This window comes from Phocoena sinus, chromosome 10 (assembly GCF_008692025.1).
Source record: "Phocoena sinus isolate mPhoSin1 chromosome 10, mPhoSin1.pri, whole genome shotgun sequence".
NCBI classification, from domain to species: Eukaryota; Metazoa; Chordata; class Mammalia; order Artiodactyla; family Phocoenidae; genus Phocoena; species Phocoena sinus.
The window spans coordinates 61,385,236-61,407,281 of NC_045772.1; the positions used below are offsets into that span (position 1 = coordinate 61,385,236).

Here is a 22,046-nt window from a genome sequence, read left to right on the forward strand (position 1 = left end):
CCACAAAATGATTTCTATATGAATCTTCAGAGCAGCCTTATTCATAGCAACCCCAATTCAAATGTCCATCCACAGGTAAATGGATAAACAAATTGTGGTATATTCATAAATGGAATACTGCTGGGCAGGAAGAAAGTATAAACAATTGATACATTCAAAACGTGGAATAATCTTAAGAACTATGGTCAGCAAAGCAAGGCTACATCCCTACAGGAGTACATACTGTAGAGCTCTATTCATGTGAAGTTGTAAAAGAAGCAAAACTGATATATGAGGGTGGAAATCAGAAAGTAGTTGCCTTTGGCTGGGGAGTAGACTGGAAAGGGGCATGAGGGAACAGTATGTCCCCATATAGTCAAGACACTTCTAACTTAAATGTCCTTTTTTTTTTTTAACACCTTTGTTGGAGTATAATTGCTTTACAATGGTGTGTTAGTTTCTGCTTTATAACAAAGTGAATCAGCTATACATATATCTCCTCCCTCTTACGTCCCCCTCCCACCCTCCCTATCCCACCCCTCTAGGTGGTCACAAAGCACCTAAGTGTCCTTTTTTTTTTTTTGGCCGCAACGCGCGTGGCTTGCGGCATCTCAGTTCCCCTACTAGGGGCTGAACCTGGAGCACAGCAGTGAAAGCGCTGAACCCTAACGGCTAGACCACCAGGGAACTGCCTAAATGTCCATTTTATAGCTGTGGAAGCTGAGGCTCACGAAGTTAAGAGATTTGGCTAAGGTCTGTACAGGAGGTTCCTCTCCTGGGTCCTCTGAAGGAAAGGAGGCCCAGCCATGTGCCCTCTCAGGATGTGCCGGAGGTTGCCAGGAGCAGAGGATTCAAGGGTTGGGGAAATGTGATCTGAAGGAGTAGAGGTGGAAGAGGGGACGAGGCTGAGTTTTGGGGAGATGGGGTGGCATAGAAGAGGTAAGGGAGAATGTCACCTAAGAGCCTCAGCCCCTCCCATCACAAAGCCTTGCCTCTGCAGACTTTGCCTGTCTTCAGTCGTGCCTGTCAAAAGTGGGTCTTCACATAGAGAACAGACTTGTGGTTGCCGAGGGGGAGTGGGGGTGGGGGAGGGATGGACTGGGAGTCTGGGGTTAGTAGATGCAAACTATTACATAGAGAATGGATAAACAACAAGGTGCTACTGTATAGCACAGGGAACTATATTCACTGTCCTGGGATAAACCATAATGGAAAAGAATATAAATAAGAATGCATATATATGTGTAACGAAATCACTTTGCTGTACGGCAGAAATTAACACAACACTGTAAATCAGCTATACTTCAATTAAGAATTTTTTTTAAGTGGGTCTTCAACAAATGATGAATGAATGGATGAAAAGCGATACAAAGAGTTTATTATTGTGTTGTAACGAGCACAAAGAAAGAAACAAACACCTCTCAGACCTTGATGGCCCGAGTTGCTTTAAGTCACCCCACCTTCACCAAATCTGTAAGGCCCTTCGTGTCTCCCCCAGTCTGAACAGCCATGGAGTGAGAGGGGGCCTTTTGCCCAACCCACGGGGCTGGGGGCTCAAGAGCTACCACCATTCTGAGTCTGTGCTCACCTGTCCACAGGTCATCTCAGTCCTTGGAGCTCTCTGGTGGGGTCAGGCATGGCAGGCCCCCTTGACTCAGAGCTAGGTCTGGGAATTCAGAGAGGAGCCCGGGTCCCAGGCTTTGCAGGCAGAGAACTTGGCGGTGTCATCTGGGCAGTGAGTGTGCCCTGACTTCTATGTATGGCAGGACCAAGATCGAGGTGTCACCAGCCCCCAGAAGGTTGTCTGTGCCAGAGAAAGGTGAGTTGTGAATAAGGTCCCTTCCAGCGCCCACCCTGTGCATCTAAAACGTGGGAGCCCATCCTTCACCCCCAAACCGGGCCCTGGCCCCTGACCGTGGCTGTGGAACTGGGCAACAAGAGGGGGCTGGCTCTTGGGAAGTGGAGGCAGGTCCTCCTGGGTGGGGAGCTGAGCGAGGGTCATGGTCCCTTACCTGGGGCAGGGGGCAGTGGCGCTGTGCATACCACTCCTGGCAGTACAGGCTGACCTGGATGCCCTGGCCCAGAAAGAGCATGGTCCACATGAGCACGTTCCACGCTGGGCCCGTGCGCCGGTCATGCATCATGAAGTTCAGTGGCCCTGATGCAGGAGGAAACGTTGTCACCTCCGCTCCAGATACCTGTATCTAATCTTCCTGGCTGCCTTCCTATCTCAGGGCGTGGGGAAGAGTTGGAACAGGAAGGCACCATTGAGGAAGATCTTGAACCCAGCTCCAAAAGCTCACGGAGGTCTCAAGTGGCTCATGTAAAACGAGGATTCCTCAGTCTACACTTCAGTATCCTGGATCTCTTACTAAACCTCCCAACCTCCCACCAGTTTTCTCCCCTTTGTCTCCCTGTATGTGTGCCCTGCTCAGATGCTCCTCTCCAGCCAGAGGTCTTTTCCCACATCCCCCAGGATATCCCTTTGCTGCCTCCCTCCCTGCTCCCAAGTCCATCCGTCCTGCCCTCCTTCCACCAACTCTCACACACAACTCTGATGCCTTCCCCCAGAAGGCACACACATTTCCCCCTTCTGTCTTGGGTACGTGGCCTCTCCCATCAGTCTGGAATCTCCAGGAGCGGGACTCCAGGTCCCTTCCCTCTGGCTGTCTCCCTCTCCAGGGGCATAAAGAGGCCAAGCTCACCTCCAATGAAAAGGAAGAGCAACAGCATGACAGGGTAGAAGAATCCCAGGACGAAGCAGCAGATGTACTCGTGGACCACTGCAGAGACCAGGAACACGCCCAGCATGGCTGCCCCTCGGGCCTGGCCACCAAGGAGCTGGCAGGAGCCGGGGGTAGGAGGGTGGAGTGAGTCTCCCTAAGCCCCCTCCACAAAGAGCCCCCTCCTTAAGGAAGCCAGAGATTGTGTAGTACAGTGGAAAGAATATGGGATTTGCGATCAGAAGGGCTGACATGTCCTATTTAAGAGCATTTTATTAGCCCATCGGGCCTTAGATGCAACTTTCAAAAGGGGATATAATAACACTTCTCAGGGTTACAGGGCAGATTATGTAGTATGTGAAAATTTTTGGTAACTGAAAATTGCTATATACATGTTCCTTAGAAGGCTAAGGAGGGGAGAAATGCCCTGTGGAGCAGGTGTAGTTGAGGACAAGGAAGGAAGGAAGTTAGATCATAAGAAGGAATTTCTGCCCATTGGGTTGGGTAGAATGGGGGCAGGTGAAAGTCAAAGGGGCCCTTAGGTCTGGAAAAGATGAATGGTGCAGAGAAAGGGAAGGAGAGGATATCCCAGAGAGGTTCCATTAACTTTGGGGGCTGACGGGGTATGCAGAGCCCATACCCACAGCCCATCCTGATATACATAGCTGTACAGCCAGTCATGGACCACCACGTTCCAAGTGCGGTAGTAGTTGGAGAAGGACGTCGAGTTCCACCAATCCTGGGGGGGTGTTCAGGGGGGGAGAGGAGGTGAGCATCAGGGCCCTGTCTCTGCCCAGGCCCCAGCTTCTCTCCCCTGCTTCCTGCCCCCTCTCCCAGTGTTCTCCACAAGGGCTGGCTCCCAGCAGGAGAGAGACAGCAAGCAACCTCCCAACTCCCTCTTCAGCATCTGGGGTCCTTGCCCTCCCTCCTACACTCCCTTTCAGGAGAAGAAGATTCCAAATTAGCATCCCCATAAGAGCAGTTAGCCCTGGCTGGTCAGGGGGTAGAGGGGTGACAATACAACCATACCCAGAGGAGCACATTTCTCACTGTGGAAGATTGACAGCACAGCTGATGTTGAAATCGTGCCCCACAGGGTTAAGAGAAACTGGTGACTAATGGAAATTCTTGAGCTCGCCTTACAGAACAGCAGGTAAGGGAACAGCTTGTTAAAAAACCCTTCTGCTTGTAACCTGCCTTCACTGACTAAGCCTTAAATTTTTTTTTTTTACTCCTTAACTGCCCCGTATAGATAACACCTCTGATGTATGGGTCACTATAGTAACAGGGGGCATAAGTTTTCCAGGAACTTGGAGTTGGCTCTTGTCTAGTTCAAACGGGCTAAGACTGGTTGGGACCACTGACCCTAAAACTGGGCTTGCACAGGTGTCGGATGAATGACCTTTTGACATCAGAGGGCCCAAAACTCCACCCTCAGATCATGCTAATTGCCTCCATTTCTTTTTTCTTCTTTTTTTTTTTTTGCGGTACGCGGGCCTCTCACTGTTGTGGCCTCTCCCGTTGCGGAGCACAGGCTCCGGAGGCGCAGGCTCAGCGGCCATGGCTCACAGACCCAGCCGCTCCACGGCATGTGAGATCTTCCCGGACCGGGGCACGAACCCGTGTCCCCTGCATCGGCAGGCGGACCCCCAACCACTGCGCCACCAGGGAAGCCCTGCCTTCATTTTTTAACATGCATCCCACGAAGAAGCATGTAACTCAGATACACCTGTGCAGAACACCGATTACCTCACCTTTTCCCTACCTCCAATCACTTTTCCCCATACCTAAGATCATCTTGCTTCTTTATCCCATAAATATCTCAAGCCCCTGGCCTTTGGGGAGGCGAATCTGAGGTTGTGCTCCCTTCTCCTCACTTGGCTGCCTTGTGAATAAACCCTCTGTCCGCTGTAAACCTTGGCGTCTCAGTGTTTGGCTTACTGCGGATTGGTCAAATGAAACTGGTTCGGTAACTAGGTGACAGCCAACATAGCCACCATCCTCCCCACATCCTTCCCTAGCCCTCCCTGCATCCAGCTCCCAAGTAGCCCAGGTCCAGGCCCCACCCGATAGAACATTCTGTCTCCAAATCGTAGCATCTCTGCGAAGGCGTTGAGCCAGCAGTGAAGGAATGCAAAGAAGATGAGCAGCAGCATGAAAATGCCTGGTAAGTAGAGACAAGGGGCTGCACGTCAGCCTGGCCCCCCGATCCCCCACGAAGCTCCAAGGGTTCCCCCAGGAAGCCCTCGCCCAGCAACCAGGGCCCCAACTCCCACCAATCATTTGTTAATCATTCACTAATTCATGTACTCATTCATTCATTCCATTTGCTTATGAAGCCCATGCCAGATGTTGGGGATACAGAGATGAATGTCCAAACCTCTGCCTGTTGGGAGTTCATAGAGCTGTTGAAAGGTAGGGAATAGGTGGCAATCTGAAGTGAGACCCTGACGATGAGCAACCATAGGAGGGGGCAGATAAGGGAGAGTCAGAGGGAAGAGGTGTTGAAACTAAGAGTGAGCGAGCGGAGGGAGGGGCTCCCTGCTAAGTCTTCCCCAGGGTGCAGCCTTCTGCAGCCCTGCCTCTGGTGGGCATACCTGGCAAGGTGGCGTGCATGATGGAGAGCACCAGGGCACGGGTGCTGAAGGGCTCCCTGCTCATGTTGGCAAAGACAGGAACACAGAGGCGGCCCAGGATGAAACAGGCATAGAGCACGCAGCCCAGGGCCTGGGGAGGGGGTGGAGGACGCATAACTTTGAAAGGAATCATTGGTCGCTGCCCCTCCTTCTGAAATCAGACTGTGGCCCAGCAACTGCATCCTCTTTCCTTAGCGCCACCCTCTGACCTCTTCCCCAGGCCTCCCTTACTTCACTCCCAGAAACGTCCCCTCAGCCACCATGAGTCGTGGGTAGTCCGCCCTTTGACCCCATCTTCTGACCTGGGCAAAGTTCTTGGCCACATAATTCCACCTGACGTTGGGTGTCCTGCAGCAGCAATGGGGATAATATGTTTCTCATCCTTTTATCTTGTTCCTGCCTGGGCCGGGGCCCAGCGCCTGGGGCCCTCTCTCCGCAGCCCCCTCAGTTGCTCAGGGCTGGGAGGATTATCTGGAGAGGTGGGGGTCTAGAACACTTTGGACCTTCTATAACAGAGACGACAAGTGGATTTTTAGCTTGAGTGTCTACTAAGGTGACCAACCATCTGGAGTTTGCCCCAGGCTGAGAGGTTTCCCAGGATGTAAGAATTTCAGTGCTAAAACTGGGGCAGTCCTGGGCGAACCAGGACAGTTAGTCACCCTTGTGTCACCATGAGCTGGGGCAAGGAGAAGGAGTAATATACCTGCTCCTTACTTCCCATTTTTATTATGGGGTGCTGCCTGAGAAAGTGGCCAGTGTCTGGGATGAGGCTAAAGACCTCAGGGAGAGGAGAGTAGAAGGGCTAGATCCCTGACGGGCCTGGGCATGTGGGGGAGGGGGTGCAGGGTCTTACCTGGGGTAAGTCTCCCTGTAGATGAGTGTGGGGCAGAAGAGGAAATAGAGGTAGCTGGAGAAACTGGGGGCCCGGATCCCCTCACCTGGGGAGGAGTAAGAGGGGTCCATCAGTGAAGAGGGAAGGGAGAGAGGACACAGCTGGGTGGGATGCTGGGGAAGGGCAGTGGGACCGGTGAATAGAGCTGGACAGGACAGAGGTGGGGGGGTGAGGAGCTGGATATTGGATCTGGAGGTGGAGTGGCGGAGGTGAAGCTGGGCAGGAGCTGAACCTGCTCTTTAGCGCCCTCCTTTTGCTTCCATTCCAGGCACCCCCATTTTCTGGCACAGGACCTGCTGTGGCCAGAGCTTCATGTGGCACCCACAAGTTGCACCACCCACTTCTCTCTCCTTCTGTTCTGACTACCTAATGGAAGGCGCTCACACCCTGGGTCTTAATAAGAATGAGCCAGGAGTCCTGGGCAGCAGGGGAGGGGTATCAGAGGTGGGACCTAAGAGAATGACTAAGGCCCACAGAGCCCACCTGGGGGCCGGAGCTGTGAACCGTGGGCAAGATGGCCTTAGGAACTTGGAGCTTTTATGAGGATCCTGCAGCTGCTGGCTTCATGCAACCAACCAGCCAAGAGGACTGAGTTCACAGCAGCGCCTGCTGAAGGCCTCACCTCCTCTGGCCCGAAGTGTCCCAGGCACAATCTCTCTCAGGAAAGAGTAGCTTTTCATCAGGAGCCTGACCTGAGATGGAATGGAAAAGAGGTTAAGGTGCTGTGGGACTTTGAGCAGATCACTTAACCTCTCTGTGACTCTTTTACGAGAGAGGGGCAGGCAGATTGTAAACTTTGTACGGTCAAAGCCCATACTTTATCTTTTTGTTGGACTGTCTTATAGCCTAACACAGACGGCTGCTGGGATGAATCGAGGGTAAAGGGGTACCGGAAAGGGCAGAGACTCCAGCTGGCCAGCCCAATCGATTATATTTGCATAGCAGTGTCCGTTCGTTCGTTTACATTTCCTTGGAGCCTGCTGGTTGGCTCAAATCCCTCGCAAAGGACTCCGCCCCTGGTAAGTAGCTCCGCCCCCACCAATACAGTATCCAATGCCCTCCTTCCCAGGGGCCCCGCCCACCACTGGTCCCGCCCATCACCTACCTGCTCAAAGACTAGGACACAGCGGGAGGCTGGCGGGAGCTGATACTCCACTGCTACATGGATTGGAAGGATGCTGAGCACTGCTGTGTGGCCGGCCAGCAGCATGCAGCCCAGGCCCACCCCCAGCGTCCAGGCCACTCTGGACTGGGGCCTCGCCCACAGCCGCAGAACCTGGTAGGGCAGCAGCAGAGTGGACAGGAACATGGGGACCCACGTTACCAGCGCCAAGGGCAGCTGTCCGAAGCTGAAGATCAGTAGGTCAAACTCCAGCATCAGCCTGGGAGTGGGGAAGGAGAGACAAAGAAGACAGGTGTGAGGCCCATCCTGTCCGCTTCCTCTGCAGTCAGGGCTCTTGGAAGATAAACTGAGGCATTTTGCCAAGGTTGTGAGCTCCCCATCTCTGAAATTGTTCAAGATGGCACCTCTGTCGCCCAGGACTTCTAGCAACAGGGCATTGCCCGAGGAGACTCAATCATGGGATGGCTTTGCTTCCAAATAACCTATAGAGCCCTCTGTGGCATCGCAGAAGGGTTCAGTACATCCCATGCCACCAGTGTTAGGGTATGAGGTGCCTAGAGTTTAACTTTGATTTTTGTTAGTTTTGTACTTTTGGAGTGTCTGGAGCTGTAGACTTGAATTAATAGAAAGCAGGTTGTTGAGTGTTTTGTTTGCTTAGGTTAAGAGTATATGGCTTGGGGACTTCCCTGGTGGCACAGTGCTTAAGAATCTGCCTGCTAGTGCAGAGGACATGGGTTCGATCCCTGGTCCGGGAGGATCCCACATGCCGCGGAGCAACTAAGTCCGTGCGCCACAACGACTGAGCCTGCGCTCTAGAGCCTGCGAGCCACAACAAGAGAAGCCACCGCAATGAGAAGCACACGTATCGCAACGAAGAGTAGTCTCCCCTTGCCTCAACGAGAGAAAGCCTGCGCACAGCAACGAAGACCCAATGCAGCCAAAAATAAGTAAATAAAACAAATAAATTTATTTAAAAAAAAAAAAAAGGGGCTTCCCTGGTGGCGCAGTGGTTGAGAGTCCGCCTGCCGATGCAGGGGACACGGGTTCTTGCCCCGGTCCGGGAAGATCCCACATGCCGCGGAGCGGCTGGGCCCGTGAGCCATGGCCGCTGAGCCTGCGCGTCCGGAGCCTGTGCTCCGCAACGGGAGAGGCCACAACAGTGAGAGGCCTGCGTACCGCAAAAAAAAAAAAAAAAAAGGAGTATACGGTTTGGGACTTCCCTGGTGGTCCAGTGGTTACGAATCCACCTACCAATGCAGGGGATGTGGGTTTGTTCCCTGGTCAGGGAACTAAGATCCCACGTGCTGCAGGGCAACTAGAGAGCCCGTGTGCCACAACTAAGATCAAATGCAGCCTAATTAAAATTTTTAAAATTAATTAATTATAATGTATTATAAATTTATTAATAATTTATTATTAGCTAAATAAATTTAGCTAATTTATTATTAGCTAAATTAATTAATTAATTTTAAAAAAAGAGTATACTGTTTGGGGAATTCCCTGGTGGTCCATTGGTTAGGACTCGGTGCTTTCACTGCCGTGGCCCGGGTTCAATCCCTAGGGTCGGGGAACTAAGATCTGCAAGCCTTGCTGTGCAGCCAAAAAAGAGTGTATGGTTTGTAATGGTGAAAAATTAGAAAATTAAAAGCGACCCAAACGTCCATTAGTAAAGAACTAAATGAACAAAAGCTGGCACTTCCAGACTCTGTGGTCATTAAAATCAATGGACCAACAGGGAAAGATCTCTAATATGGGTCATTAGGGAGTGAAAAGGAAACAATAGGTACAGTAAGTATCTTATTAATGTAAACCTCCATAAAATACATTCCCTTGGTTCTTATATACATCTGGAAGTGGATGCATCGAAATGCTCTGGAGGGAAGCTCTCAAAACCATTAAAAATGTTACTCCTGGGGAGCGGTCTCGGATGGAGGGGGGTGATGGAGAAGGAGCCATCTTACATATATTTGAAACCTTTCCTGAGATTTGATCCTTAATTATAAGGATGAACAACAAGTTTGCCAAAAGGAAGTGCTTTTGCTGAACCTCTTCCCTTTACTGCTTCCTAAGCCATACGTAGGGTGAGGTGGGGTCATGCAAGTCCAGACCCCCAGGGGTCTACAGCTCCCTGAGGCTCATCCCCAGAGTGGGGAGGTGCTTTTTGGGGGAAGCAACCCACCAAGGCACTTGTGTGCACAAGATCTTGTCTTCCCCACAAGATTGGGAATGCCTCACAGAGAGGGCTGGGGTCGGCCCCTCATCTCTCTGCCCCCCCAGGGCTGGTACTTAGGAGGGGCTCACTGGAGGTTACTTGAACCGAACACCACTGCCTTGGAAAGGACTGTGTGAGAGCGGTGGGGTGGGAACCATGCTTGTGTGTGCACATACGTGCATGTCTGCCTCAGGACAAGGGTCCAATTGAGAAGAATTTGAGTGGGGGAGTAGTGTTCCCAGAGGGCTAACTCTGGAAAAACAGACCAAAGGCTATCCAAGGCTGTGCTAAGAGGACTTTTGGGGTGGGAAGGCGGTTGGAAAGCAATGCTGATGTATGTCTAATAATCCAACGGGCCTGTGCTCTCTCAGGCCGGTGGCAAGTGGAACACTGGGAACCCAGGTGGTCTGATCTTATCTGTGGGCCTATCCCGAGCGGGAGGGGTGCCTACCTGCCCTCATCGATGAAGTCGATGGCCAGGGTGCTGATGATGAAGACACACAGGCCGGCGACAAACATGTGGTAGATGGTGCGGAAATGCTGCACCTCCATCAGCTCGCTGGAAGGACGGGGGCCCGAATGTCAGTGGGAGAGTCCTGAAGGTCATGCAGACTAGCTCAGGCACTGCACACAAGTGGGGATGGGACCTAGCGATTGGGAACTTGCAGCTATGGGCTGCAATATGGCTAGGACTTCTGTCCAAAGCTCTTTCCAGCCCAGACAATTCTCATCCTGGTGGCCTTTCTTCCACAATCACACCCAAGGCAAATAGAGAAACAGAACCTTAGAAAACATCTCCAAGTCTCCCCCAAACCACCTAGAGCCTGAGGATGACAAATGAGGCGCCCTGGTTCCCCAGACAAAGCTCTTTCTTTTCTTCTCATCCCGTCCTCACCCCCGACTTACTCAAGCAGGGACTTGCGGTTGATGAAAACTTTCCGTTTCCCCAGGGATGGCTCCCGGGTCCTGAATTGAGACAGTTGTTCTGGGCCAGGACCCAAAGGAAGAAGGCAGTAGGCAGAGGGTAGGGCCTTGCGGGACGTCAATATTTGGGAGCCGAGGGCAGTAGTAGGGGAAGGTCAGGGTTAGGGCCAGCGGGCAGGACCGGGTGGAAGGTCAGGGAGGGCCAGGGCAGACCAAAGCCCAGCAGTGGAGGTCAGGAAGGCAGAGGTGATAAGGGGAGAAGAGGGAAGACTGAAGTTGGAGTTACATCAGTGCTGGCAAAGGGCACATGGGATAGCATCTGTGGCTCATAATCCTTACGATGGAGGGGGCTGTGCAGCCCCTCCCCAGCCCCCTGGCTGCTCAGACTCTTACTTGCACAAGGAATCTGGAGGGATGGAGGGCACTGGTCTGTCTTGTGGCAGGTAGGCTTGAATAGCCTCGCACATGGCCTGATCCAGCAGCTCCGTCAGCTGACCTTGTGCTTGCTCCAGCAACTGCGTCTTCACAGCCTACAGGACAAAGCAGGGCAGGGCCCGCGGTCCCTCCATCCAGTCAGCCATCCTCCCACTCACCAAGCATTGACTGAGCCTCCCTCCATGCCAGGCACATTGCTAAGTGCTAGGGATGGAAAGATGAACAAGCATGGCTCCTGCCCAGACGTTTCCACCCCCAGTTTAACACCCTCTGGTTTCCCAGGGCAGCAGTGAGGATCCAGGAAAGATACTTTCAGACTCTGGGTCTGAACCTCAACCACCTTGTCATCTCTGATCCTACTCTCTTCTCCCTGACCCCAGCCTTCCCTCTCCTGACCTCTAGCCCCACTAACAGAAGACTGTTCATTGGCTGACCTTTGGCACCTGTCCCGATGACCTGTGTTTCAAACCCCTCCATCTTAACTCGTAGCTCTGACCTGAGGGGTTTGAACCCGAGAACAAACTGTCTTTATCATTAAGCCAGTCCTCCCCCCTCCCTCCCTCTACTCCAGGACCTGTCGGTTTTGACCTCTGACCTCCCTCACCTGCATATGTCGGGTCCATTGTAGCAAATCTGGGCCTCTATGTGTCTCATTGTTTCCTAGGATAAGGGGTCAAAGGAGAGGAGTGAGGGTTCTGCTGCCTAGTGCAGACCGAGAGGCATCCTCTGACCAGGAAGTGCTTTCTGTGTGCTCAGCAGTCTCCCCACCCCCAACTAGTCAATATCTAGTATCATGGTGGCGGGGGGGGGGGGGGGGAGCAATCAGAAGGGGAAGTTATTTTTGCAGGGGGTGAGGAGGTCACTGGCAAGCGGGGAGCCTGATGACATTCCTGGAAACAGGGTACCCAGGGAACGGGAAGCTACTCTAATCACCATCGGGGGTAAAAGAGTCAGAAAGATAAGGCAAGGTACTGAATAGCTCTTTTCTCCTCCCTTCCCCAGCTGGCTAGTTAGGGGGCAGAGGCTGGGATCTGCCTTCACTGGCCTCCCAGGACAGCAGGAAGGATTGAAGGTAGACAGCAGGAACCCCCTCTCGACAGTGCACCCCACCTGCAACCCCACCTGGGCATTCTGCATTCCCAAAGTGGGGCTCCCCTTCTCTGGAGGGCCGGTCTTCCTTCTTTCCTCCTAGCCCTTCTCTCCTCCACAGGTGGGCCGCCCTTGGCTCCATGATGTGTGTCTTGACTGGGCAGCGGCAGCTGGTAAGTGTTCCCTTCCTTCCTTCAGGCTTGCCTGGCAGAGCTCTTATCTCACTCAGCTCCTCTGACAGCTCCAAAGACTAAAGTCCTTTCAGGAGGAGGGGTTATAGATTATCCGATCCATGATCCCCTTCCGGAAGGCAGTACCATGTCAGCTAGAGGCTCTGCTCTACCGGCTGTCACAGGGATGGACACAACCCCTGAATGAACAGCCCAACCACCACCCAGATGCCCAGCTCCCTCCCACAGGAATGGGAGCTCTGCACCCATACATGTCATGGGGAGGGGGACTTTGCCCCTCTGAGGCTTATCACCTGGTATGGCTGCTTCCCAATCTCTTTCTCAGTAGGCTGAAGGTTGCGAAGGAGTCAGAAACATCTTCAGGTATGAGGCACTCAGCTCCCATAGACCATGATAAGGTGCGTGAAAGAACCTTGTCAACAAAGATTTCTGTGCATCTGATTAGTATTCTGTGAGGCTGGTACCTGTGACGACTGCGGTACTGTGGCCCCTCCAGGGAAGGCTAGGGGCTGGGGGCCCTGAACACCACCTCTTCCCTACACCTGCTTGGGCTAGCAGGTAGGCAGAAAGGAGGCAAAACAATCACTTAATCAGCACCTGAGGAATGCCAGGCATTGTCACATATGGAAGAACCAGATTTAAATCCTCCCTCAGTCATTTACTGGCTGTGGAATTTCAGGCAGATGACCCTAATAGTTTAAGCTACAGTTTCCTCCTCTGAAAAACAGGGGTAAAAGTCCCTACCTCATAAGGTTATCGTAAGCATAAAATGAGGTAAGCATAAAATGAGTCCATAAAATGGTCCAGGGCGTAGCCCATGGCAAGAGTGCAATAAATAATAATTTCCTGAAGAAGTAACAGAAGGGTAAGTGCCTTGAGAGTTCCTCTTTGTTGGGTTCCTGGTGGGGATTAACTATTAATCGTTCCTCTCCCTTTGTGTCCAAAGATCAGTGTTAGAAACAAGGTCACAACCTCAGATCAAGGCCACGGCCTCAGTGTCTCCCTGCCCCCACCTGCTGCCTTCCACTCCCTGGTGGGCAGTTGGGTGAGGTTTGAGGCCATGAAACGTCTACCAGTGGCTGTCTCTGTCATTCCCAGTGTGGCAGGAAGGACAGATGGTAGTCCACAGGAGAAGAGAGCTGCTATAAGAGGCTGGACAGGGGTAGAGAGAAGGGCCAGGGACTCCACAATGTGAGAGGTGAACACAGAGACGTAGGCCAGAGACCCCCAACACAGCTTTATTTACACCCCAAGCCAACACCAACAATCTTTCCATGTGTGAGGCTGACAATGGGGCAGGGCCTGCAGGTGGAGTGTGGGGCTCTGGGCCCCTGAGTTACTCAGCACTCAACAAATAACCCAAGATGACAGCCCCACGCTCCTGCCAGTGGCCATGCAGTCTCCCACCCAGCCTTAGCCACTGCTCCCGGTGGGGCAGGGGGAGCTTCCATCGCCGTCTGGGGACCTGGGCAGGGGCTGGCCCATGCGATCCACACACCAGCAGGGACCTCGGCGCTGCCCCTGGGAGGAGCGGCACTGGGGAGAGAGGCACAAGAATCAGAGGTGTGGCCCAGGAGAGATGGGAGGGGCCCCGTGGGTTGGGGGACGGGCTGTCAACTCCTGAGTCTGAGTCTGTGGAAACATCTGAGTGTTCTCGGGACAGCGAAGCCCGCTGGGTTCCCTTGCATGGCTTCTCTTCTCCACCCACCAAACTGTGCCTGTTCTTCTAGGCCAGAACAGTGGTTCTCAAAGTGTGGTTTCCAAACCAACAGCATCAGCATCACTAGAGGCCACGTTGGAAATGCAAATTTTCAGGCTCTGTGGGCGGGGCTCAGCCACCTGTGTTCACACCTGGGTGATTCTGATTGCTCCTCACGCATGTGAACCTCTGAGTTAGGCATTGCTTAGATAGTCTAACCTCTGAGTTAGGCATTGTTTAGATAGTCTAACTCCTCTCCCATAGCTGTGGTTGGTTATTCTCTATGTTTGTGTGGGCCCTAAAGTTGGGAGAGCCCTAAGGGCAGGGCAAGTGTCTTATTTATGCAACTTTGTAAGCCCCCCTACCCAATTGCTAGTAGGACCCTTGTACTGATAGACCAAGGGAGGAGAGGAATGGCCTCACCTGCCGCTTCCGGTAGAAGCCCCGATGGTCACAGTTAGGCACGTAGAGGGTGTGAGCCCCGCGGTAGATCTCGGTCTGGAGCTGCTGCAGCACTGAGTCCAGATGTCTGCGGCAGGGGCCCTGGAGGAAGGGATAGCTCTCCTGCAGAACCTGCTGGCCCCACCAGCCAGGCTCCCAGGATTGGGATGGAAGACTCGGCCAAGCCCAAGGGAGCAGTCTCAGATGGGAATCTCCAGGACTCTCCAACCCTCCCGTTCCCTGCAGCCCCAAACGCACCATCTCGGTGTCTTGGACGCCCCCAGGATTGGGCCGGGCGGGAGTGGTAGAGGTCCCCGGATTCCTCTGTTGGTCTCTGCGGTTCATGTCCTGCTGGTGAGTTGTCCCTGCTTGGGGCTTACTCTCCTTAGGATTCTCCCCTACAGCCACAATGGGGAATGGGGAAGAAGAGGCCGGAAATCAACCAGATGTCAGAGGCCAGAGCCGAGCGGAAATGAGCGGGGCTTTCAGAGTAGTGAGGGGGTTTACAGTTTGGCTCCACTGTTACCTTCTCCCGGCCTCAGTTTCTTTCTCTGATAGATGGTAATATTACCTTTCATGATAATATCCCCAGACTAGTATTTTAAAAGATTATTTATTTATTTATTTTGGCTGCACCAGGTCTTAGTTTCTTCATGTGGGATCTTTAGTTGCATCATGTGGGCTTCTTAGCTGTGGCATGCGGACTCTCAGTTGTGGCATGAATGCGGGACCTAGTTCCCAGACCAGGGATCGAAGCCAGGCCCCCCGCGTTGGGAGCATGGAGTCTTACCCACTGGACCACCAGGGAAGTCCCCTGCAGACTAAGGCTTTAAGGCTTATAAAGGAGAAGCACTTTGGAAAGCAAAAATCAATACGTTAATTGACTGAGGAGCCTGGGGCTTTGGGTGAAAAGACCGGGCTGTTCCACCAGAGGCCAGCAGGGGGTGCACCAAGCCAGGGAGATGGGGCAGAAGAGCCATGGCGGTGAGAGGGGGTCAGCAGGGACCCAAGTGGAATGTGTGTCCTCGCTGTGACCCTGCTGTGACTCAGCCCACCCCTCCCAGGGCTGAGACATGGTTACTTTGGGGGCACTGCAGTGGGGGCCTCTCCCTTCTGGTCCCCTGAGACTCAGCCCAGCTCAACCCCAGTGGTCCCAGGAGCATGTGTGATTCAGCCCTTAACCAGGAGGTGGAAGGCGGGCAGGCTGCAAAGGTGCAGGAATGAGCGGCTTCCAACCTGCAGGCAGCTCCTGGCTCTGGAGAAAGTTTCACACGTTGTACTGGGGGGTTTGGGGAAGGCTCAGGATGGGAAGGGAAAGTCAGGGTGTCAGGGCAAAGAAAAGACAGGGAGGGGAGCGGGCACTGTTTGGAATTTGCCCCAGCTGTAAAATGAGATATTATGAGCCCTGAAGTTGCTCCCATCTGCCTGCTACTCAAAAGCCAAGAACCATTTCCTCTGCAATCCTGAGTCTGATCCCTCTTCCTCCACACTCCTCAGACCTTGCCCCTCATTCCCTCTATTCAGCATCCTACTGCGACCATGCTGCCAGCTGCCTCCTCTGACCCAACCAGACCACCTCTTTCCAGGAAGACCCCTAGCAGCCTGGACTCAGGCACTTAGGACTGAAAGAAACTCCAAGTTGATTTCCCATCCTTCCCTGTGGAAAAAACTGGGAGCTCAGATGCCCCTGGGGTGGGGGCCGTTTGTATTTCCTCCTCTTCCCGTCTCCCTGCTGCCCCCCATCTTTCAGGTTCTGACTCACTTCTGTCCCACCCACCCAATGACTCAGCCTTCTATTCTCTCTGGGTTAGGGTGGGGTGGGGTGGGGTGGGTGGAGGGTTCTGAGAAGCTTTAAATCATAACCCTGATTTGGCAGACTCCTTCTTTTCCCACCTCTATCCCCCTGCTCCGGGTGGGGAGTGGGGAGGGCCAGCGCCAACCACCGGACCCTAGTCTAGTGTGAAACTGCTCTGGATTTGAGCCATCTTCTATTCTCCACCCCATGTTCGGGTGCTTTGGACACCCTGATATTAAGAGGAGATATTTCTCAGTGTGTGCAGGATTTGGGAGTCTGGAGTTCTCTTCCCTCTTTCTCCAAGTGGAAGCCGGTAACAATGCCTGGGTCCTTTCTCCAGCTCGGGGGTCTAGGGCTGAAGGAGCTGGGCCTCTGTGGCATACAGCACGTCCCTAAACCCTTCCATCCCTCCCTTTCCCCTCAAGGGAAACCCTTTTTGACGGGGCAAAAAAGGGTTGCGGGCTCAGACATCTCCCTGCTTCATCCCTAGGGCCCCCAGCCGTACCCCAGACTCCTAGGAGCTCCCCGCACTGGCCCCTTCAGCCCCTAAAATGTATCCCCCACCAGGGTTGGGGAGGAGGAAGCGTCAATCTCAGGACCCTCATAGCAGGGTTGCCCGTGCGCATCCCTCCCGGACCCTGCCGGCAGAGTTGCGGGCCTCACGTGGGCGGGGCAGGGGCGGGGCGCGGACTCACCCGAGGGCGCGCGCGCCCGGCCGCAGCGGCCCCGGCCCAGCAGCAGCGCCCGCAAGGGCGCTTCGTCTTTCTCCGGCGGCTGGCACTGCAGTCCTGGGGCGCAGTTTGGAGTGTAGACCCCGCACTGCTGCCCCTCCTTCCTGAGACAGCCCCCAGCTTCCGCACAGCCCTCCGCCGGCGGCCCCCCATCCTCCTCCTCCACGCAGCCCCCTGGACAACCCGCCTGCACCCCCTGCCCGCAGCCTGGGCACCTTGCCAAGGCGCCTCCTGGGCGGGCAGCGAGCAGCAGAGTTAGCAGCAGTGGCGGCAACAGCCTGTGGGGGGTCATGGTCAAGATTTTTTCCCCGTCCACTCCTCCCAGAGCAGTCGTAGCGCAGCTGCTGCCCGTCGCCGCCCCTCTGCCTTAAGTAGCCGCCGGCAGGGGCCGGGCCCTTTAAGAGCCAGGTGAAGCGGGGGGGCGGTGGAGAAGGCAGGGGCATTCCCTAAACTGGGTGGGACTGGAGAGGCCCCCCCACTCCACCTGGGTCCTCCCCACTCTTCTCTACCTCCTCCCTTCCCGGTTTCTGTTTACTTCCCAAATTACTCTGATTTTTCTTGCTTTGTTCCCGGGAATCTCGCCCGGATTTTGGGAGCTGGACAGCTGGCTGGAGGCCCTGGAGGGTGGGAAGGGGTGGAAGCAGGAGGGGTAGAAGCGGCAGTAGGGGTGAAGGGCAAACCTGAAATCCAGTTCGGGTACATGTGTGGCGGATGAAGGAGACGGAGAGACTCCGATGGGGAGTGAGAAGATGGCGGACTTAAGTGGACGCAGAAGGGATGGTGTGGGGGTCGTGAGAGGAATGCGGGCGAAAAGAGAGAAAAGGCGGAGACGACGGAGAGTGGGGTCTTGGGAAAACCGACCGCTGATGGAAGAGAGTAAACCAGGGGCGAGGAGAGGAAGAGCAAAGCTGAGGCAGGAGCAAGAGAAGGTCTCCCTGAGATATGACTGAGGGGAAGGCGGGTACTGGGGGCCAGACTTGGGTAAGATGATAGAAGGGGTTGGGGGAAGCAAGGGGTGAGGTGGGGGGAGGCGGAAGCACACCTTGAATGAACTGTCAGAAATCCTAGCATTGTGTTGGGGCCATGGGAGTCTGGAGGGATTGCAGGGGGCGGAGCGTGCCCGCAGAACTGGCTGAACACCTGGGAGGTAGGGACGGGGGACTGGCCAGCTGAAATTATAGTGGCGGGGGTGGGGGGGGAGAGAGGCGGGGGGGAGGATTAGAGGAACCCATACTCTGGGTGCTCTTAGGGACAGTGGCCAGAGAGCAGATCCCCAACCCACCCTGTCCTTCATCCAGGTCAGCCCACCCATCCATTCCTCTCCTTTCCCAGAATCTGTCCTCCACTCCACACCCACCCAGTACCACCCTTTGGGTTTTCTGGATTATTCAGGCTGTGCTCTACCCAGGGGGGTTGAATGGTGACTGGTCTGAGTGTTTCAGTCTGCCTGCTCCCCGAGCTTTCACACGCTGGTCTGTCTACCCCACCTCCCCACCCCTGGCCGCCCTTCTCCAGGCAGTGCCCCGCCCATCTGAGACTCCTAGCTGAGCCTTCCTTCCTAGAGGGAGGAAGAAGGACCGTTTCCTTCTGCAACCCACACCCACCCAGCTCTGGGTTACGCAACACTGGCCATCTCATTCTTTCCTAAAACAACGGCTCTGGGCAGTGACTAAGTTTAAATTCTGGGCCTCCAAGCAAGAATGTAACCAAGGCCTTCCTGAACTTTTAGGTAAACACAAAATAAAAAGAACTTTACTCCCAGCCCACCCCCTAGGGCTACCCTGAGACCCTAGGACCAGCATTTGGGGAGCAGCGTCTTCCAGTAGCCCTGAGACTGTGACGCAGATTGGGCAGGCGGGGGTGGGGGGGTGGCTGCTGGGGCAGTGGGAGGAGCAGCTGTCCTCTCTCTGGAGGCTCTGGGACCTCCTCCTCCAAGCTCTGACCCCAGGATAGCGAGCTCCATCCTGTCCCTCCGTCCTCATCACGATTTATTTTGCCCTGCACATGGTTCTAGCTAGGGCTTTTCTCCTCAGCTCCATCTTGCTGCTTCTGAACAAGATGGAAAGGTCTGTGGAAAGTTGAGATGGGGAAGAGATGGCCATACTCCCTGCAGGATCCCAGTGTGGCTTTTTAAAGAAGTTTGTATTCTTTGGTAGGTTATACTGCAGACAAGCCCAATACTCTGCTAGCCTCTCACATCTACCGCTGCCTTCCCGAATTCCCCCTTCCCCCTCCCACAGATTTCCCCTGTTTGCCACCCTTACAGATTTCCCCTGTTTGCTGCTACCCCCTGCCCAGCTTGGTCCCTCCATGCAGTCTAAGTACAGCCACGGTACAGACCAGTTCCACCCGCCCCCCCAGCACTGCTCTTGCCTCGTCCCCATGCCTCCAGTATGGATGTCCAGAGCGGCGAGCTGTGCTGTCAGCGCTGGGGTCTAACCAGGCTCTTTCTCGCAGACTGAGACTCTCGAACTCTGCTTTTCCTCCCTTTGGGATGCCCTTCACCTCAGCACCCAGAGCAGAGGTAGGAAGCGCATGGTGCGTGCTCAGGATGGAGTGTGGGCCAAGGTGCACACACTCTGGGACTCTGTCTGGCCTCTGTGGAGAGAAGAGTTTGAGGAAAGCTTCTGTCAGGGCTGTGAAAAGACTAAACAGCTGGGGCTGTTACTTAGGCTTTTTATTTATTTTTTATTTATTTATTTTTGTTGTTGTTTTTTTGCGGTACGCGGGCCTCTCACTGCTGTGGTCTCTCCCGCTGCGGAGCACAGGCTCCGGACGCGCAGGCTCAGCGGCCATGGCTTACGGGGCCCAGCCGCTCCGCGGCATGTGGGATCTTCCCAGTTCGGATCTTCATGAACCCGCGTCCCCTGCATCAGCAGACGGACTCTCAACCACTGCACCACCAGGGAAGCCCTTTAGGCTTTTTATAAATAAACTTTGACAGGACTTCCTTCTCCTCTTGCAGGTTACACTCTGTCGTGCTGCTCCCTTATGCTAGGCATCTCTCACACCCAGCCCATCCCTCCAAATCCACAGCACCTCCCAGGTGCTGACTTCCTTTTGAGAACCAGGGGTAAAGGAGGGGGCCTGCCTGGATCCTTTTGAGCTTTGAGTCTGAGGAAAGACAAGTAGTGGCACAGTCCACAGACAGAAAGCACCAGAGAGGAGGCTTAATGACCACATCATGACATGGCCTAAGTCTGGTGTGGGTCTCATGGGAACTGTTGCAATAACCTCCGCTGGTCTCCAGCCTCTGGTTTCTGCCTTCTGTCCCACACGCAGCCTCCCAGTTGGTCTTGCTCCTGTGACTCTCTCCTACTCAAAGACCTTTGGCGGTACTCCATGCCCCCCTCCCTGCGAGGACCCATGCTCTCATATGCCAATCATGACCCTGTGGACGGTTGGCCCGGGAAGCACACTGTGGTTCAGCCATCTGGTGGGATCACCTTCCCCAAAACCTCCTGGCAGTTTCTCATCTCTGAGTCTGAACTGAGATTAGGGGAAGGGAAGGTGTGATGCCCAGAGGTAATTTCTTCCGCTGAACTCCAAATTTTTAGCTCATAAGGATGAAATTCTCCCCATCATTCCTCTCACCACAAACCAAATTCTGCCACCTCATCCCCACCTGCTCAGCCAGCTGTCTGCCTTTCTTTTAATTCATCCACATTGTTGTGTTGCTATCTTAAAATTTGCTTATATTTTCTTGTTCTTATTTTTCCAGTTAGATTATGAGTGTTGGGGTTTTTTTAAATTAATTAATTTATTTATTTATGGCTGCATTGGGTCTTCGTTGCTGTGCATGGGCTTTCTCTCTAGTTGCGGCGAGCGGGGGCTACTCTTCGTTGCCATGTAAGGGCTTCTCATTGTGGTGGCTTCTCTTGTTGCGGAGCACCGGCCCTAGGCGCATGGGCTCTAGAGCTCAGGCTCAGTAGTTGTGGCGCACGGGCTTAGCTGTTCCACGGCATGTGGAATCTTCCCGGACCAGGGATCGAACCCATGTCCCTTGCACTGGCAGGCGGATTCTTAACCACTGCGCCACCAGGGAAGTCTCAGATTCTGAGTGTTTTGAGAACAGGAGCCCCACATCTTCTTCACCTCTGGACCCCCCCAGCTCTCAGTTCATATAAGGAGTTCGGAATTGATACAGGTAAAAGTTGTTGTTTTGGGTGGGAGCAAAGGCAGTCCTGGGGGAGGGCCTTGAGAGGTGACGCGGGCACACTGCAACTCTTCTGGAGGCTCCTCTACTTCTGAGCTAGCCCAGGCCACCCGCCCTAGGGGGTCTTGTGGCTCTCCAACTCCTTTAACCCCTCCTCTCTCTTTTCCTATTTCTCCCCCTTGTTCTCCAAGTAAAGGCCAAAGAGACTGAGAGGCCAGAGTGTGGTCAGAGTTCAATAAGAGAGGGAAACCTGGCCCCAGGATAAACCAAAGAGGGTTTCCCAGAGAATAGGGCTTTATTTTTTTAAATTTATTTTTATTTATTTATTTATATTTTTGGCTGCGTTGGGTCTTTGTTGCTTAGTGCGGGCTTTCTCTAGTTGCGGCGCACAGGGGCTACTCTTCGTTGTGGTGCAAGGGCTTCTCACTGCGGTGGCTTCTTTTGTTGCGGAGCATGGGCTCTAGGCATGCGGGCTTCACTAGTTGCGGCGCATGGGCTTAGTAGTTGTGGCACACGGGCTTAGTTGCTCTGCAGCATGTGGGATCTTCCAGGACCAGGGATGGAACCCGTGTCCCCGCATTGGCAGGTAGATTCTTAACCACTGGGCCACCAGGGAAGTCCCGAGAATAGGGCTTTAAAGTAGAGTTTAGGGGACTTCCCTGGCAGTCCTGTGGTTAGGACCTGGTGCTATCGTCGCTGAGGGTCCCGGGTTCAATCCCTGGTCGGGGAACTAGGATCCCACATGCCTCATGGCAAGGCCAAAGAAAAAAAAAAAGAGTTTAGGAGAAGAGGGAGGAGGGCATCTCAGATAGGAAAGCACATCTTTGTGTAACAGAGATGAGGGGAAAGAGGCATGCGTGTGAATGTGTGTGCATGATTTGTTCTGTCTAGATTCCCAGTGTCCCAATGATATCAGAGAAAGGAGAACTGGGAAGGGAGCAGAGCAGTTTCCTAGACTGGGCTGGAGTCAGCCAGATGGTTGGGAGTTGGGAATCATTAGTGGAGAAGAAATAATAACTG

The 22,046-nt window shown here is 53.9% G+C and overlaps 2 protein-coding genes across 3 annotated transcripts; both read right to left on the reverse strand.

The window, feature by feature from the left end:
• Positions 1 to 1,327: 1,327 nt before the first annotated feature.
• SOAT2 (sterol O-acyltransferase 2) lies at positions 1,328 to 13,310 on the reverse strand. 2 transcript variants are annotated; one of them, XM_032646739.1, is made up of 16 exons: positions 12,498 to 13,310; positions 12,035 to 12,271; positions 11,529 to 11,584; positions 10,883 to 11,019; positions 10,472 to 10,531; positions 10,017 to 10,124; positions 7,336 to 7,612; positions 6,853 to 6,922; positions 6,192 to 6,276; positions 5,641 to 5,686; positions 5,300 to 5,429; positions 4,769 to 4,866; positions 3,343 to 3,441; positions 2,685 to 2,820; positions 1,992 to 2,137; positions 1,338 to 1,783 (listed from the first exon to the last, which is right to left on the reverse strand). In XM_032646739.1, the coding sequence occupies exons 2-16, from the start codon at positions 12,153 to 12,155 to the stop codon at positions 1,733 to 1,735; spliced, it is 1,620 nt and encodes a 539-aa protein (XP_032502630.1). In that variant the 5' UTR covers positions 12,156 to 12,271; positions 12,498 to 13,310; the 3' UTR covers positions 1,338 to 1,732. The 2 variants fall into 2 exon arrangements, with proteins under 2 accessions (XP_032502631.1, XP_032502630.1); XM_032646740.1 differs by having other exon boundaries at positions 1,328 to 1,783; positions 12,047 to 13,310.
• Positions 13,311 to 13,421: 111 nt separating this feature from the next.
• IGFBP6 (insulin like growth factor binding protein 6) lies at positions 13,422 to 17,445 on the reverse strand. The gene is made up of 4 exons (XM_032646741.1): positions 16,835 to 17,445; positions 14,603 to 14,742; positions 14,327 to 14,446; positions 13,422 to 13,740 (listed from the first exon to the last, which is right to left on the reverse strand). Exons 1-4 carry the CDS (start codon positions 17,160 to 17,162, stop codon positions 13,618 to 13,620), a joined length of 711 nt encoding a protein of 236 aa, XP_032502632.1. The 5' UTR covers positions 17,163 to 17,445; the 3' UTR covers positions 13,422 to 13,617.
• Between the last annotated feature and the right edge of the window lie 4,601 nt (positions 17,446 to 22,046).